Consider the following 17,364-nt stretch of genomic DNA (forward strand, 5'->3'; position numbering starts at 1 on the left):
CCTGGACAAAATGTTGATGCTGTTAGTATATACATTGTTTCAACTAACGTTACAAGGTTGTATACGCAAGGACAATGAAAGTGGCCTCTCAGAAATTCTACATGCATATCAAACAAGGGTAAGGTAAGGTAGCAGCACCAGTATCGTTTATATGCTTACTAGACACATCAAAAACATGGGTTTAAAAGAACAAAAGGGAATTGGGGGTGGGGGTAAGATTAATTGTCAAAGCTGTTATTTCAAGTATTTCCTTTTATGTTCTATTGTTAACTCAAATTTTACACATATATGATCATGTGCATATCTATATGCACACACATACATGCATGCATATCATATTAAACACTGTACAAGAAAAAAAAGACAACAGATGCCAAAAGACCAGTGTTTAACATGTTTCTTTTAACACGAGACATTACACATGAAAATAAAGCTTGACATACACTTAAGATTTTTGTTTCTTCACACACCAGACCCATGAAGTCCACTTTTGCAACCACAACAGACATCAGAAATCACACCATTGATTCTCAGCCATCTTCAACCTCTTCCACATCCTCTTCCACCTCTTCTCCTTCTTCATTGTCGTCGTTCACTGTGATAATAAATCCATCGTTTTCTTCGCCCTGGTAAGTGACTTCTTCATCACTCTCTTCTTTTTCACCACTGGTGCCTCCTTCTTCCAATGAGGAATTCACTGCTTCCTTCTCCTTTTTCTTCTTTTCTGCTGCAGTTTTCTTCCCTCGCATTTCTTTTCGAAAGGCTGTGCAACACAGAGAAACACATCTTAAAACAGACTTGCCAAAACACTTTTTTTTTTCACAGCACAGAATTGAGATGGAGGGTGGAGATAAGAAAAGGTAAAATGATTTCAATAAAAAACGACCATCACTAAACTCACCTAAGAAAACTTTAAGCCTCACAAATACCATGGTTTTACTGTCCATATTTAAGCTCCTGTAAGTACTGTTAAGGTTAACCCAAGTAAAACCACAAATTAAGCTCAAGGTTGCTAGCAAGTAAGAATATGAAGATGCTACAAAAACACGTGAACTTTTTTTTTAATGCACGTGCAGACTGACCCAAATTCATACTTTTGATATCACTAAAGTTTGAAGCTCACGTAAGAATTCATGCCAATGAGGCAAGTGCCCAATCAGCTAGCGGACATTTTTGATGTTGCAGAAAATGAGGTCATCACCAAAAGAACTGGTATCGTTTAATGAACTAAACCCACCCATTAAAATAATTTTGCAGTTACGTTAAACTTTATTTAAAGTTAATAAATTGCATAACAATATGACTATAAAAGGTGCCAGAATGGACTGATGTGTACTGAGTGATTCTACAGGATGTTTTCTAAGCAGTATCTATTTTAAAAAGGTAAAGTTCTTGAACAGGCCTTCTCTTTGCAAACAGTATTCTCTTTATTAATGCATCCACATAAATCAAGATTCAAGAGAGTTTCAAGAAAAAAAGGACAAATAATTTAGGAACCTTACAGATGCTGAAATTAACATAAAATATACCTTCTAAAGCACTTGTAAGGGGATCAATAAACTGCTCAAATTCCATCTCTTCCATGGCATTTAGTACATCTTGTGCACTGATAGTCTTCCTCTTTCCTTTCAGAGCAAAGTTGTTAGAGCTGTATGGCAATATTTAAAGACAATCATCATTAACAGCAACAAACATGACTGCAGAGGAAGAAACTTACACCCCAAACACTTCAAAAAATTTCAAAACTATAGTGATTCCACCAAATGGACTAAAAAATATCTTAAACCAAGAGAAGACAGCTGAACAATATAGAGTTAAAAGTATGTGATAATGAGTTTAGTGAGTGGGTGAGTTATTTGGTAAGTCATGTCAGCAACTAAGGCTATATCATGGCAAGAGTGAGTGTTGCATTTCATTGAAACTGGAGAGTGAGAGGGTGAAGTTGAAAGTTATGACTGATCCAGAAACAATTTTTATTCACCAATAGCATTACATAGAATAGAGATTAGGATATATTGTAATCTCTGTACAATTAAAGAAATTATTTAAAATTAACATCTCACCATGATGTTGCATACAACACAAACACACTGGCAGCCTTTGAAATAGCAAGTCGAGCTTCTTTAGATACATTAACGCCTTCTGGAATCTGCAAACAAAAAAAATTACTGTAAGGGCCATGTACATAAACCTCTTTATTTTCCCATTATTTCAAATAAATAAATACTTGCGCATTCTATTTGTGGACTGCAGACTAAATATGAATAACTGCATGGCTGGAAACAGTTTAAGCAGGGAAATAGGCTCCAGGACACACAACATGTATGCATGATATATAAAAAGATTATCCTTACAAATGAAGCACAGGATGCTGCAAATAAATGATATAGTATACCAACCGCTTCCTTAATAATGCGGCCAACAACAGCGTTGGGGAGATTCAAATCTTCTGGGCGTTCAGCCATGGTTAGTTCAGCATTTGTTCTCACTTACTGAAAACCTACAAATAAAAGTACAAGAACCTTTAAAAAAAAAAAAAGAAAGAAAAAATGCAAGAAAGTACAAGCTGCATTAGTGAGTGATTAAACATGTCATATTTGGCCAGAATTGTGGTCTATGCACGAGCAAAAATTAGGAAATAAGGCAACATTCTAACTTAGTGCTGACTCTTAAAAATATCATGGTTCATCAGATTGTCCAGTGAACTCTTTACAGTATCTTTCCAGGTATGTGGATGTTTTTAAACCTACAGACACTAAAAAAATTAAACATAATATTAATGGACGAAATCATTGAAAAATTTCATAAAATGTCTCAAAGAAGAAAGAAATTAAGCCTGATAATCTAAAGCACGATAACAATAAAAAAAATAATCCTAGTAAAAGTGATATTGAGACGAAGGCTAAGAATGTATATGATGTTCTACCACTGTCAGAAGTGCCAAGTACAGTCCCAACTCGATATCTTACTTTTATTCAACCAATAAAAATTGGAGGACAGGCGAAAGTGATGCCAGACTGACAAAGAGGGTATTTGATCCATAGCTAAGGGGTAACTTATAACTGTCTAGTACTTTTCTGTTACATTCCGAGTCGGCATGAATAATTTTATGTTGAGCAAACTTAATTCTACTATCAGCAGCCGACAACATGGAGAGTGTCCGTGAATTATAAATTATACTTTTCACTAGGTATAAAAATGATTCAAATTTTCATAAACACATATAGAACCCATGCCCAGAAATAGAATATCGACTTGGTCCTTCCTATATTGTTCATGCTTACACTGTCACAGTTACAGCAAAAGATTCTTGACCGAGTGAAAGCACTAGTCACCGAAGGTTTACAAAACCACCATTTTGGCGCGTCAACCAGTACAAAACTTGGACTACCGTTAATTATCAAACATGTAAATAATTTTATAGATTCATATCCTAATCCTTTCAAGATTACTAATAAATTAATTTTATTATAGTAAGATTGTAGTATGGATTTATCAGTATACTTAAACCGCCAGTGTTATATTCCTTGTTTTGTACAAACATTTTATATCCGGTACATGCGCACAAGGTGGAATTTTGTGCTTCGGTAAATGTATGTATATTCGTATTTTTGTGTTTTGATAGCTTTTATGTTTTGAATTATAAGTCGCTATCTTCACTTTCTTTAAAAGAAGTAATTGAAAAGCAAAATTATGTGGCTGCTTTGATCGGTGGCATGGCATTACAACAGCCTTGTGTTTCGAACCCGTCACCGTTCTAACACATGAAATCTCTCATCCAACTTTAGTTTGAAACAAAAACATTCTTATTGTAACAGACACGCTATTGTGTGAGTATTACCAATTTGAAAGTTATTTTTGCATAAAAATCTTAGTCATCTTGAATGTGACAATGTTACATGCAGAATATTCATAAACATGATTATCGGGAAGCAGTCGCCCCCTTCACCACTACTCTTCCGTTCCCTCCACCCTTTCCACACGCGTACCTACGCGCATCAGCTAGACCTATATTTTATTTTGTCCCCTACCTCCATGTTTGATTTACGAATTTAGAGAGAGAGTACATCAATGTAGAACTGTAAGACTGTTTGTTTATATGTGAATAATTTCTTCAGATTATCAAAAGAAGCTTAAATTCAGTTTTTTGTCTTAGAGTGCTCAAGTGTATACGGAGGCCTCACCATGAGTAGTTCCGAGGAAGTTTCATGGATATCATGGTTCTGTGGCTTGAGAGGAAATGAATTTTTCTGCGAGGTAACATTTTCGTTTGAATGATATTTGATTGCAGGGTTTCTTTTGTTAGACACCAGCAAACAGTTCAGCGCATGTACTATATTTGCTGCTTCTGGGACATGCACTGACCAAAAAAAAAAAAATGTTCAGACGCTATAACAATTTTAAAGTCAGGATTTTTTTGTATATAAAGTTTAGTTAGTTTATTCCTTGTTGCTCCTTTGAGGAAATCGAAAATTATTTTTCAAAACAACTCATTTATTTGTAATGCACTAAAATGGGTAACAAAAATTCCTTAGGTCTCGGGATTTTTTTAAAAATACATTTAACTTAAAATATAAAAGGGTCTGAAGTGTTACAAGTTCCAAGAGTGCCCCTCACACATTTATACTTTAAGTTACACAGCAGTACCTCTACATACAACTTTGATCCCTTCCACAACCAAGCTCACATGTAAAAAAATGTATATTTTAAAATATTTTTGCCAAATAAAATAAGAGATACATACAGGATCAATGCGCTCCAAACCTCTCACAACAACACAATATATATGTAAATACAATATAATTTACAATACTGTGTAGTAAATGTTAATGGCTCAGTAATATTGATAATAAAATAATAAAGAATATGCTGGAATACCAGGCTCTTGTGCCTTCAGGTCTTTGTAGATGATGCAAGCTTTCTTCCAAATGATCATCTCTATTCTTGTGTCTCCAGCCAACAGCTTCCTTTTCACCCACAATAACAGCAATTTCTCATTTCTTCATTCACACTCGACCTACTCTTCAAGATAATGGTGATCTTTTTGGCCGGTATGATGCTCATGATCTGGTCCTTCTGTTTCAAATTGTACATATCTTAGATGTACTACGACCGTACTTGCGGGCAGTGTCCACTACCCTAACACCACACTCATGCTTTTTAATGATCTCGTGTTTCTGTTCCATAGAGGTCATACACTTCTTTTTAACACTGTCCTTGGTACTCACTTCCTTAGGCCCCATGATTACATAGCATATAATTCATAGCACAAAACTTGAAAAAAAGCTCATAAATGACAGACGTATACAAGGCATGGGAGATGTGTGATCCAAAACAGACCCAGGGACAACTGTGGCGCTGGTTGGCGGCACTGGCAACGCTAATTAGTGAGCAGGAGTTGCCAAGCATTTTATGCTACGACATATAAATGGCACGATCTCATGTATCAAATTTCCACTTGTAAGCAAGAACAATATTTCCACAAATTTTTGGCTCATATCTCGATTTATTCGAATATTGGTTCGTTCACGTGTAGAGGTCTTACTGTATGAATAAAATCTTACGACATAAGGGAAAAAAATTATTTTACCCATTTTAGTACATTTCAAATTTTTTTTTTTTTTGCAATAGTCTTCCTGGTCATTTAATATTTTTATCGATATTTTTCAATTTACTTTGTTACAGGCCAAATTAGGGGAGAGAACCTATAGTTTACTTGTCCTAGTTGAGTGGTTACCTATTTCCCGTAACTCTGCCTATGAATAAAATCGACCACAAAATTTCTTGGACAAGGGTAGTGAGTTAAATAAAAGTGTGTAAAAAAGAAAGCAATGTTAGCTCAGGAAGCTGTGCCCTTGGTACCACTCTTACTTGACAGCGAGTAAAACTATTAATTTATTCTAGAATTTATAGGTCATTGACCATTCAGCATTTTGATCTGACACCTTGAGGAAGGACTTGATGCTTTGCCACCAGCTGTCTAATTTTAGCTCTCACCTTTTCACATAGTTTAAGTCTGGGAATAATATTCTTTATTGTGCTGAAAGCTTTAGGCTAAGCATATCCTTGCATGTGGAGCTTGTACAAAATATAAACATGTCACATTTTTAAAACTTTTTAACATTTTCAAAGATTTTTCAGTCATATCTAAAAAATCTTGCCTGCTGTAAAAACTGTTAAGTGTACATGCACCACAGAATGGTATATTTTTATGGGGTTTTTTTTTGTTTGTTTGTTTGTTTTCTTCCAGTACAATACATATAACAAGTAACCTGCTAGTATATAAACACTTAAGAGAGCCTGCCTTGTAGATTTATTTAGAGAATATTTATGACATTTCATTAAATTTTGTGAGATGTCTTTTGATATTTTCATCTGTTTAAGTATCATGTGAGAGCATGAGTGCATATATATGTGCGTATACTTTTCCTTGCATTTGCCTTAATAACTAAATTTATTATCAATTCAATAAGGTGGACGAGGATTACATTCAAGACAAGTTCAACCTGACAGGGCTGAATGAGCAGGTACCACACTACAGACAAGCTCTAGATATGATTCTAGACCTTGAGCCAGGTAATTACCATATCCTGTTTTATCTCACAGAAGCATGGTTTTATGCACATCAGACATTTAGAAAATAGTGTATTTTTTCTGTTAAAGGGTAGCTAGAAGGTTTAAACATAGACTGAATAGGAGGTTGCCCTAACAAATATTGAGGGAAAAAAACTTATGATTTTTCCAGAACTGTCCACACTGAGAATTACTTGTCTTGATAGATGTTATGCAAACTTTTCTGCCTGTTGTTAATGACATGGCAACTTTGTACTGATTATTTTGCATATATATCTCTTTGTTGTTTTGTTACCAAGGCCTAACTTTACATATATAGTTATTCTTAGGTTTAATAATCAGAATAAGACTATTGCATTTTGCTATCTTCAGACATTAGTATTTCTATAGAATATCTTGAAGATAATGTGTGCAGTTCAAAGTACAGAATGGATCATACAAAACTAATGCTTTTTTCGGGGATAGTTTACACAAATTTTTGTTGGAAAATAAAGATGAATATTAAAATTTTTGTACCTAAATAATATCATTTTTAAATAAGGTTGAGTTGCCCAATGCTGTGTTTCTCATGTGCAAATTTATGTCTACAGAAAATCATGTGTCTATAGAAATGTTAAAAATTCATTTACTTTTTCCTGAATCCTCGCTTGCTCACGTTTAGTTAAAATCATATTGGTGTGTGTTCCTTTAATAATTATGCACCCTTCCTTTTCATGCATCCCACCACAGAAAGATCTCACATCAGGCTTGAGATATAACAGCCACACTTAGGCTGTTCTCTACTACTCTGTCACATTCATGGAGATTTTGTGTGTGTATGTGTTTGTTACTGTTGTGGCGATGAAATTGCCTATGCTGCCTCTACCGCTGGACACAGAAGATGATTTGGATGACAACCCCAGTTCCGATCTGATTGAGCAGGCTGCGGAGATGCTGTATGGCCTCATACATGCTAGGTTCATTCTAACAAATGCTGGCATTTGTAAGATGGTAGGTAAACTGTGGAACGTCATACATGGACAAAAACTGAAAGTCTATTTTTACCTGATCCCTGACCACCTGGTCCTGCTCTTTCTTCCATCACCCTAAACATCAACCTACTTTCTTCATTTTCTCCTGCTTCCGAAGAGCCCCAATTCCTTCCCCTTCTCCCCCCCACCCACACCCCCATGTTCCCCATGACAAGTCTTCATGTCCACTGTTTGCTCGGAATCAACTGTCAGAGTTAAAAAGACTGGGTTGTTCGTTGGCATGTTGCCTTTTCACTGCTCGATAGTCTTTGCAGATCTGTTACTGTTTATGTTCTGTGTTGATTTTGTCGCCTAGCACTTCACCGCGCCATGATGCTCGGACATAGATATGCTCAGCAAAAGCTTACCCATTTCCAGCCTTGTAGCATTGCTGTCATTAGTTGGGTTTTCACCCTTGATATCTTTTTGGTTTGTGCGTGTCTTTTTTGGTTTGCTAATTTTTTTTTCTTATTTTGTTTTCAAAAGAACTTCAGCACCGGCAGAGCTGTTGATGCCTGTTTTTGTTTTATTATTATCATTATTATTATTATTGTTTTTGGGGGGTTTGTAAATATTTTTTCTGTCTTTGAAGTCATGTAGGTTGTTAGCTTCGTTTCATGATGGTTGAATGAAGATAGACAATTCTTATGCGCTTTCTTGGTAGAAGAAAGGGGAACTATTTTGCTGTAAGCTTTTCAACCATGGGTACACACATTTGTGCAGTATTGCTGCACAGCTTTTGATGAACAGATTTTCTTATTCAGTTGCTATCTTTCTAAGAATATTAAAGACCACTGTATTTCAACTGTCCATATTCTTTTACAAGTGGCATCGCTGAACTGTTTGAAATTGCACCTGGGCAGAAATTAAAAGCAGTTTTGAGAAAAGAAGCCATCTAGGAGACATGTATTTTAAAAAAATGGGCTATCAAAGTGTAAAGAAAAGTTTTGGTTGTAGGAAGCATGAAGATCAGTTTTGCTATTTCTGTAGTTGCACTTGTACCAGTGCCCTTTGCCCAAAACCCAGCATGCCGTAGTAGTGGCTGTTTTTATTATCATGGTTATGTAGCACCACTACTTTTTTGCTTGGGCACAGGTCTCCAAGGAAATATTTTTTGAAAGCTGGTCAGCTTACAAGTTGTACTTAGTACCTCGTCATTTTTCACCCTAATTGACCTCTGATGTCACTGGTCCGTTATATCATTGTTCTAGATGAAAAAGAGGCATGAATTATATTTTTTTAAACTGCGATCATTAAAGGCATCTTAGTCCCTTGGAGAGTAATAAAACCAATGCCTCTTTAGGGCTGATGAAATTGTTTAGATCCCAGGTCTCCTTTCTTTTTTTTTTTTTATAATTTAGGTCGTATTGCACAGTAGAGACAGAATAGTAGTATGCTCACAATTTTGAGACATGCAGACGTGTGTCTGAAAGATTTTTCCTGTTCACCTAGCTGCTTTGCAGGAATAGGTTCTTGATTTCTGGGGAGATGATAAAAATGTTGGAAAGATTAGTTTGGGCTGTCTTCAGTCTGCCGTGGCTTACGCACTGAATCACATTCACTGCTACTACTGCCTTTTTAGGCTGTTAGACCCTTAATATTTACCATTCTGTTGTAAAGAAATTTAAGAACAGAGTTTCTGAGTTTTGATTACCCTCGCCTCTCACTAAATAATTAAACTGAACTTAAAACACCAGAACCCTGTGTGCAAGGTATGCTCACAAAAGGTATTACCCCTTAGGCAGTTTACTCTTATCATCTTTCAAAATGGAGAACTTAAAAGACTTATTTTAACACAAAAGGAGATATACTCTGGGTCTTTTTTTACTAAGCATTCAAATAGTACAGGAGTGGAAGAAAGCCAGGGTGACTTAGAGGGTGTTGTATGTTAGATCTGTCCCTTTCTCTTCATTGCACAACTAGATTGTTAAAGACAATGGGTTTTACGGCTGCAGAGTATTGTCAAGTATGTAAGGCCAATCCTTTGCAGAGTTTTCCCCAGAGCTTCTGGTTTTCTGTGTGTACTGTTGTAATTTATTTTTTTAATTCTGTTTCCATTCTAAGTTTGAACCTCTTTCTGCAATGACTTACAGAACTCACAGATGGGGTGAGCTTGTTTCTTTTGGTGTGTGTATTTTAAAGAATTATTTGCTTATTTTATGTGCCTGTAGTAATCACTTCTTGTGTTTGCTTTAAAGGAAAGAATCTCTATTGCCATCAATGCCAATCTTTGACAAGTGGCACAAGTTGCAGACAAGCCTTCTCTGGTGATCATTGCATGGTTCACTTTTTTTCCTTCAAGTTCACAAACAGTTCAATGGGCTGTTTACAGTCTTGTAAACTGTCAAAGTTTCTGTTGTCACAGTCAAGAACACAGAAGGGACAACTCTTTTTTTTTTTTTTCCGTTGTCTTTTTCTGGTGATAGTAACAATTGTTTGCTAGGTTTACGGTTGTAGAATGGCCAGTGTCAGCAGATTTGTCTTCCTCCCCTTCCCCCCCAAAGAAGCCTTAATTTGCTGGCAGTTTTTGGATTTTTCTCTAAGCATTGGATCTTTCCTGCATTTATCCTGCTGTGATTGTACTCTTTTGAAAGCAACAGCTTCCTGTTTAGCATTGACAGCCAGTAGTCAGGAGGGCTCCCGCTGGCCTAGTTACACAGCATTATTGGTGCAGGCGTACCGAGCTTTGGCGTGGTGTGGTGCAGGGGTGACACTGTTCTGTTTTGTTGTACCTAGATGATGAGCTGGAGGACAACCCCAATCAGAGTGATCTGATAGAGCAGGCGGCCGAGATGCTCTACGGCCTCATTCACGCACGATACATTATGACTAACCGGGGCATAGCTCAAATGGTAAGCCTCAACTTGCCCTCAAGAACATGCGAAAAAGCACTTTTTACAGCAACCACCCTTACCCCAGCCTTGCCTTTGTGTCTACCTCAATTCTCTGCCTCATCATAAATACTTCTCCCCACCCCTTCAGATATAACAGTCATTGCAACAATATCCTGACTCCCTTCATCTTGCTCCAGCCAGCCTTGGGGAGGGTGAGGGGTGATGACAGAGAATGTGCCCAACACTTTGCTTTGTAGTATCGTTTGTGTCAGTCACTGCACTGTAGCTGTATTGGCATGACATTTTGCTAGTCATTGTTTTGTTTTTTAATTCTAGAACTGCTCTGTTATCTTTTGCCTCTTGATTAGGACTGGGTTCTCGCTTTTACGCTTTTACGTTTTGCAAATAATAATTAGTAAAATGACAATATTGTTTTATTCCTACTTTACCTCCTTCCCCACCCCAGCATTCTCACGTTACATCAGAGTGAGACTGGGACTGCTGCACATGAAGCATGAAAACACCTGCTGCTCAAGATCCTAAACTTTTAACTTTTATCTGTTGAACAAAGTTAGGCTAGTTTTTGTACTTTCAGAAGCAGCAGCTCCCAAACGAATTGCTTTCAGCTTTCACAGCAAGCTGTGTAATATGTCATGCTAGCTGAAAGAAATCATACATGTTGATGTATCTTCAGCAGTTTTGAATTATTTTTTAGTCAGTTATCGCTGAAATAAAGTTTAGATTAACTATTAAAAAAATGCATCAGAATAAGTTGAGGGGCATAGAAACAAAATATGCCTATGGCAAAAACAGAACTATATTAAGTACATCTGGCCATGATGAATCATACCTTTCATCCATCTGGGTTTTTTTTGAAAGTATTCTTCTGCTTTTTCTTTTGATGTAAGTTGGCTAGATAACACAGCAAGACAGAATAAACTGCACTCTGTAGGCTGACATAAGCACTGAATTATTTTCAGTTAAATGGGCTGAGTTCTAGAAATGAATTTCCTCGGATTAGACTAGTTTTATTTATAAGATACAAGCCTATAAACACTGGTCCTGAGTGCCATTTCTTTTTCCTTAGTATTTGAAAATATCATATCAATATGCCCTTTAGAGCTTGGTTGAATGGGCAGATTTGAAAAACCACGTTTACACGATGATGACCAGGAAGCTTCAGACTGTAAACTGTTAAATTCCCTTCCTGTGCTGCAACTCAGGCAAGGGTGCCCAGCCTACAGCCCGCAAAGGTGCCTTGTCCAGCCTGCTCATTTTTATCTGACACAACATAATTTAATTTTTAATGTCATGATTATGGCAAAATCGCCATGTTCTAGCCCACTAGATTTTATATCATGTCCAGTGCGGCCCTCAGGAGAGAAAACATTTGGGCACCACTGGACTAAGGCATACACCATTTTCAACAGTTGCATGTGGAACACAAATACACATTCATTTTGTAAATGACTGCAGAGATACGTTTTTTTCTTTTATGGGGTGGGGGCTTCTCAAAAAATCTTCAGTAGATGACATCACATAACATTTTAGCAACAGATACAATACTTTGGGGAGCAGAGTGCATGATCATAGCTGAAATAGTAATGAAACAGAAAAACAAATTGAATACAAACATTTTTCTCTTTAACTTTATAGCGTTTGATGCATGGCAATCTTAATCACCTTGTCAGCTTCAGGATATTACTGTTTTCTCATTTGATCCATTTAGAAAATAGAGAATTATCCAGCTCAACATAACCTTCACGTTGCTTTTCCCTTCCATCAATGTAGATGGCTTGCTGCTTAACGCTTTTGTCATTGTGGAGGGTTACAGGCCACCCTGTCTTGTCATCAATGAGTACCAAGTTATGTCAACTTTGGGGGAAGAGCCTGGTGCCATGCACAGTGTGGCTCTGCAAGTCCTTCACCAGCACTGCATGATGCCTCTGTTTGTGTGACCTGCAACAGCTGAATGTGTCGTGCGGGATGAATGACTGCCTACTGTCCATCTCGAAACCACCGGCCACATTTCACTTGCATCTCATTTGGCAGCACCTCCCTTGCTCCATTAGTCTCACTTCGCTTGCTCCATGCCACTTATTTCCATATTTTTATGCATTTATTACAAAACTTGTTGCGCCTGCTTTGAAAATACTTTGTATTTGCTGGTCCAAGTTCCAACCAGTATTTTGGATTTGGGGTATTTGCGTGTTCGTGCTGCCATATCCCATTGGGTGACTTCCTCCATGCTTCATTCACAGCTGTTTGTTGAGGATTTTTCCATTTTTGTTTTATGTTTTTTTTAATGAAGATACTAACTTGCAACAAAGGGGCTTCAGATTGAGTGAAAATTTAACACACAACAAAGTAATTCACTATAAAATTTAACGATGACTGCACATACATTAAATTTATTGCCAGAATCGGAATGCTGTCAGTGAGCATGACATTTAGTTGTCAGTGAACAGCTTGCTTTGATCTTGTGGATGTATATGTGGCTTATATAAGGCATAGCTAAAGTATTAAAATTTAGTCATAGTTACTTCTTACACATATTTCTTGCTGCGACATGTTAGCTAAGCAAGCTTTTTTCCATTTCTTTTTTGTATCTTAGCCTCTCTAAAATCTGTAACTGCTTGCCGCTCTTTCTGAGAATTACCTGCACCTTGAGTGCACATTGGTGCATCAAAACATCAAAGGTGTTGAGACTTCTGTGAGAAGAAATGGTTGTCATGGTAACTGAAATGTGTTGGCCATTGATAAATTGTCAGTGTGCATGATAGCAAAACATTTTACTTTTTTCTCACAGTGGAAAGGAGGGTTGTGAAAATAAAAAGGGCAGCTATTATTACCTCTGACCTTGACTAAGATAACTATGCTGTTAAAATTTATACTTCCTACATCTCATAGACCAATGGAATAGCAACGTCATAAGTAGCGGCAATGCTGCCCCTAGTAGTGTGAAAGGTAACAAAATGGATTCAATAGGAAATGTTTGCTTGTTCACAGTTCTTGGCAAAAGATCCCTGCTTGTAGTCCCTAGTTTCCTCCAGAATCTATATAGTGCATGGCCAAATTGTGATCATTTTTGCTCTTAACAAGAGCATCAAACCTGCATTCTTCCTTTTTTTTTTACAAATTTCTTAAAAAGATAGCAGTGCCACATGTAAACATGTTCTTTGATTACTTTCTGTGAAGCATTTTTAAAACTTGAGTAAAATGTATTTGCAGTCATTGTTCTACAAAAACCTAATTTTTTTTTTTTGCCCTCGTTTTTTCATGTGGGTGTGTAGATCAAAGTTCACATTCCGTTGGCACTTTCTTGAATTTGTCTGTTGTATTTGTTTGCTCCTGAACATTATTTTCTAAATATTTTTAAATCACAAATGTTCGTATATTTTAAACCTTTTATCTGTTTCCTTTTTTTATAAGTGGGGAGGGATAACTTTGAGATATGAATCTAATTCTAGCATAATCAATCATTGATAGAATAAATAATATTAATGTTCACAATCATAAAATATTTATTTGTGCACAATCTTGAGGAAGACTTCAAGAACTTAAGCTCATGCTGACTGCATTTCTGCAGATTGAGAAATGGCAGCAGGGTGACTTTGGCTACTGTCCTCGGTGTACTGTGAAAATCAACCTATGCTTCCCATTGGTAAGCTGGCTTTTCTTTCTTAAGTGCAGTTTGGTCTATTTTTAGGCATTATTCACAAGCCTCCTGCTGGCTACTTGTCCAGTGGCAAACTTGTTAGGATAATTATTTGCCTGATGCTATTGCCTAAATCTTAATAATTGCTACTGTCTTAGTAGCTGTCCTCTCAAGTCAGTCTTTAAAGGAGGCAGTTGATGAAAAGAACTTCCTTTCACCAGATAAACGTGTTTCTGAAGAGGAGAATGCAGGGTGAGTTTTAGAAGAAATGTGTGACTGTACATTCTAAAGTTATGAGAGACTATTTTGACACTTCAACTGCCGGGGTACAAGCTTTTGCACTGATGAACAGCGCCCAAGTCAGATTGATCTACATTCAAGGTGTTTACTTTCTGAACTGTACTAACTGGCTAACAAAAAAAGAATGGACAGGTCATACCATTCAGAACTTGCTTACCACCGCTCAAGATAGGCTGAACAGGCAAGATATCTTGGCAACTGCATCTGTTCAGTCACCTGACAACCACTGACCACCGCTAGTTGTGTGCTGGTACCAGCCCAAGGGATGGACAAATGAAAGAACAACCATGCAGAAATCTCAAACTTTCAGGTTTGCTAGTAAAATTTTGAAGGGAATGCGCTTAGGTGTTGTAATAAACTGTATTTTTTTTTAAATCTTGGGGGATGGGTGGAAGGGAGGGGCACAAGTAGAATGACATTGCAGAAAACTGTGTGATGTACTGTCTTTGCAGGTTTGTCAGATGTACCAGGTGAGGCAATGGTGAAGTTGTACTGCCCAAAATGTCAGGATGCATACACACCTAAATCATCTCGACACCACCACACTGATGGGGCATACTTTGGCACTGGCTTCCCACACATGCTGTTTATGGTGCATCCAGAGTATCGACCTAAGCGACCTGCTAACCAGTTCGTTCCCAGGTGTGCAGCTTGCAATCTTAAAATGAAATGTCACATGCTTTTTTTTTTTTGTAGTCTTATTAGCAGCATGTATTGTTGTACCCAAGAAAGGCATTAGATATTTATACAGCACTTTAGTCTTTCTTTGCAGTTTTTCGCTGCAAAACCTCAACTATTAAAAGCATGCCTGTCTTATTACGAGGGATAAAGGAACAAAAGTATTTGCTCCTGAACTTTTAGCACCAGTAACAAGAGGAGCGAAGAAATGGTGGATGCAGTGACCTACATAATATTAACCATGGGAATACACACCTTTTCTGACTCAGTAAAATTTGCATCTTCCTCACCAATAATGAAGTTCTTTAAGGAAATGACAACAGCAGTTTTTAGAGCTTGCACAGGTAGCCAGGTGACACATTAAATCTTTGAGATCACATCAACAGATGTTCATTCGGAGGAAGACAAAGGTTGTGACATAAAAGGGTGAAGATAAACACTTTTTTTCGTGTGGCTGCTCTCGCGTTTTGCTGAACTTGCAGCAGACTCATAAGTTTAAAACAAACTTTCCAATTCACTTTCTTCTAGGGAGGATAAGATCATTCACAACATCTTCAAGTTTGTTGCTTGCAGCAAGGCCCTTTCTCTCCCTAAACCCTATACACTGGTACATGCTGTTGCATACAACATCACAGGCTGTCAAAAGGACAAATGGTTCAACAAACACACTCATGACTGACAATTGAGCATTCTTTCAACAACAAACAATTGCCTGAAGCTGCACAGATAAAATATGTAATTGCTTCCAAAGATTATCTGCACACACACACTCGTACTTTCACCCAGTCTTGAAAGTTCTTATGGTCTCTCTTCAAAATGTCACTCATAAATGCTAATACAGTTTTGCATCTACCTACCTAGAGTTGTTTTCTTTGCCCTGGCCATCAAACTTGATTGCAAATAACACTTATAATCCGGGTTTGAATCAGTGAATCTTTCCCCGAGAGGGACATTCTTAGTCTATCCGATAAACACGACTGAAGATGCGCAAGCTGCTGTACAGACTTTGCCATTTTGGCAAGATGGCTCACAGTGGGTAGACAGTCAAGGTACGGCTGAGATGTCACAGGGCTGATGATACCTTTTGGCATACTCTTGAAAGGCAAGTTTTCCTCGTATCTCATGGTGCTGATCCAAGCACTGCATTGCTATTCCTCCACATCCAAAATGGCTCCAGTTTGGTCAACCCCAAAAAACCTGTAACTTGATTTTGCACTGTACTAATTAACTTAACCAAATTTATCCATTCATGCAACTTTCACTCGTGACTCTGTTACAAAATTCCAAGACATACTTTAGTTCTATTACATTAGGATAAAGCAACAAAAATGATGCCCTACCTCATCTACGTGAGGTTAATCAAAATTGGTTGGTACTACATCATAAAGAGCTTCGATGGATGCTACCATTGTACCATCATACATGCTACAATACATCAACCTCAGCTAGGTGAGGTGTAAATGCCAGTGTATTCCTGGCCTTTGTGGGTCCGTGACGTTGTCACATACATTGTTACATGCTGTCGCATACATGGTATATAAGAATAATGATTCAAGGTCAGAATACAGAAACTTTTGCGACCATGCATAGGCAAGTTTGTGCAGGAAATCTAGGTTCTAGGGTTTTATTGTAAGAATGCTTATAGTTTTGGTCATTATGTAACATTTGTTTGCTAATGAGGGGGGAAAACTTTTTTCCAGACTTTATGGCTTCAAGATTCATCCTTTGGCCTACCAGCTGCAGTACCAGGCGGCTGCTAACTTCAAGATGCCCATGAGGGGGACAAGTCATCCAAACAGCAAACGATAAGATGTTCCCCCCCCAAGTTCCCGAAAACAGCGTGGAATTAAAGACTACAACTTCTGCCAGCGGCTCAATCCAAATTTCTATTCTTGTGCTTTTTTTTTTTTTCCTGCCCACACCCATCCACCCCTTTGGTCCCCTTTTTGTTCTTGTGCAAAACTTTATAGGACAGAGTTTTGAAAGGAATACATTCATTTGTCAGTTGTGTGGTTGTTTGGGACTGGGAAGTATAGAAAAACCATGGATTATTAGAAAAGCAAGTGCTGAACAATGTTGGGAACTCCCACTGTACATATTCCTCTATGCTAGTAATTTTGACTCAGTTTTAAAAGCAGAGGTAGAAAGCTCAAGTAAAACAAAGAAAAGAAAAACACGGGGGAAAAAGTAATTTGTAGATAAGGTGATTGTGGGGAGGGAGTGGGGAAGGACAGCAGCAAACCTTTGATATGTGGTTGTTTCTGAAGGGCCATCAGTGTGTACTGACAATAAAAGTATATGCATTGTGCAA

The 17,364-nt window shown here is 37.5% G+C and overlaps 2 protein-coding genes across 2 annotated transcripts; one reads left to right on the forward strand and one right to left on the reverse strand.

The window, feature by feature from the left end:
• Positions 1–380: 380 nt before the first annotated feature.
• Positions 381–3,399, reverse strand: LOC112575273 (DNA polymerase epsilon subunit 3-like). Its single transcript, XM_025257000.1, has 5 exons — positions 3,285–3,399; positions 2,400–2,500; positions 2,064–2,149; positions 1,530–1,648; positions 381–763 (listed from the first exon to the last, which is right to left on the reverse strand). Exons 2-5 carry the CDS (start codon positions 2,463–2,465, stop codon positions 531–533), a joined length of 504 nt encoding a protein of 167 aa, XP_025112785.1. The 5' UTR covers positions 2,466–2,500; positions 3,285–3,399; the 3' UTR covers positions 381–530.
• A 130-nt stretch (positions 3,400–3,529) lies between these two features.
• Positions 3,530–17,361, forward strand: LOC112575272 (casein kinase II subunit beta-like). The gene is given in 8 exon segments (XM_025256999.1): positions 3,530–3,593; positions 4,157–4,257; positions 6,474–6,576; positions 10,320–10,435; positions 14,007–14,046; positions 14,049–14,081; positions 14,828–15,017; positions 16,754–17,361. Coding segments are annotated over 7 exon segments (663 nt in total). The 5' UTR covers positions 3,530–3,593; positions 4,157–4,185; the 3' UTR covers positions 16,863–17,361.
• The last annotated feature ends 3 nt before the right edge of the window (positions 17,362–17,364 follow it).

Source organism: Pomacea canaliculata, linkage group LG11 (assembly GCF_003073045.1).
Source record: "Pomacea canaliculata isolate SZHN2017 linkage group LG11, ASM307304v1, whole genome shotgun sequence".
Lineage (NCBI taxonomy): Eukaryota > Metazoa > Mollusca > Gastropoda > Architaenioglossa > Ampullariidae > Pomacea > Pomacea canaliculata.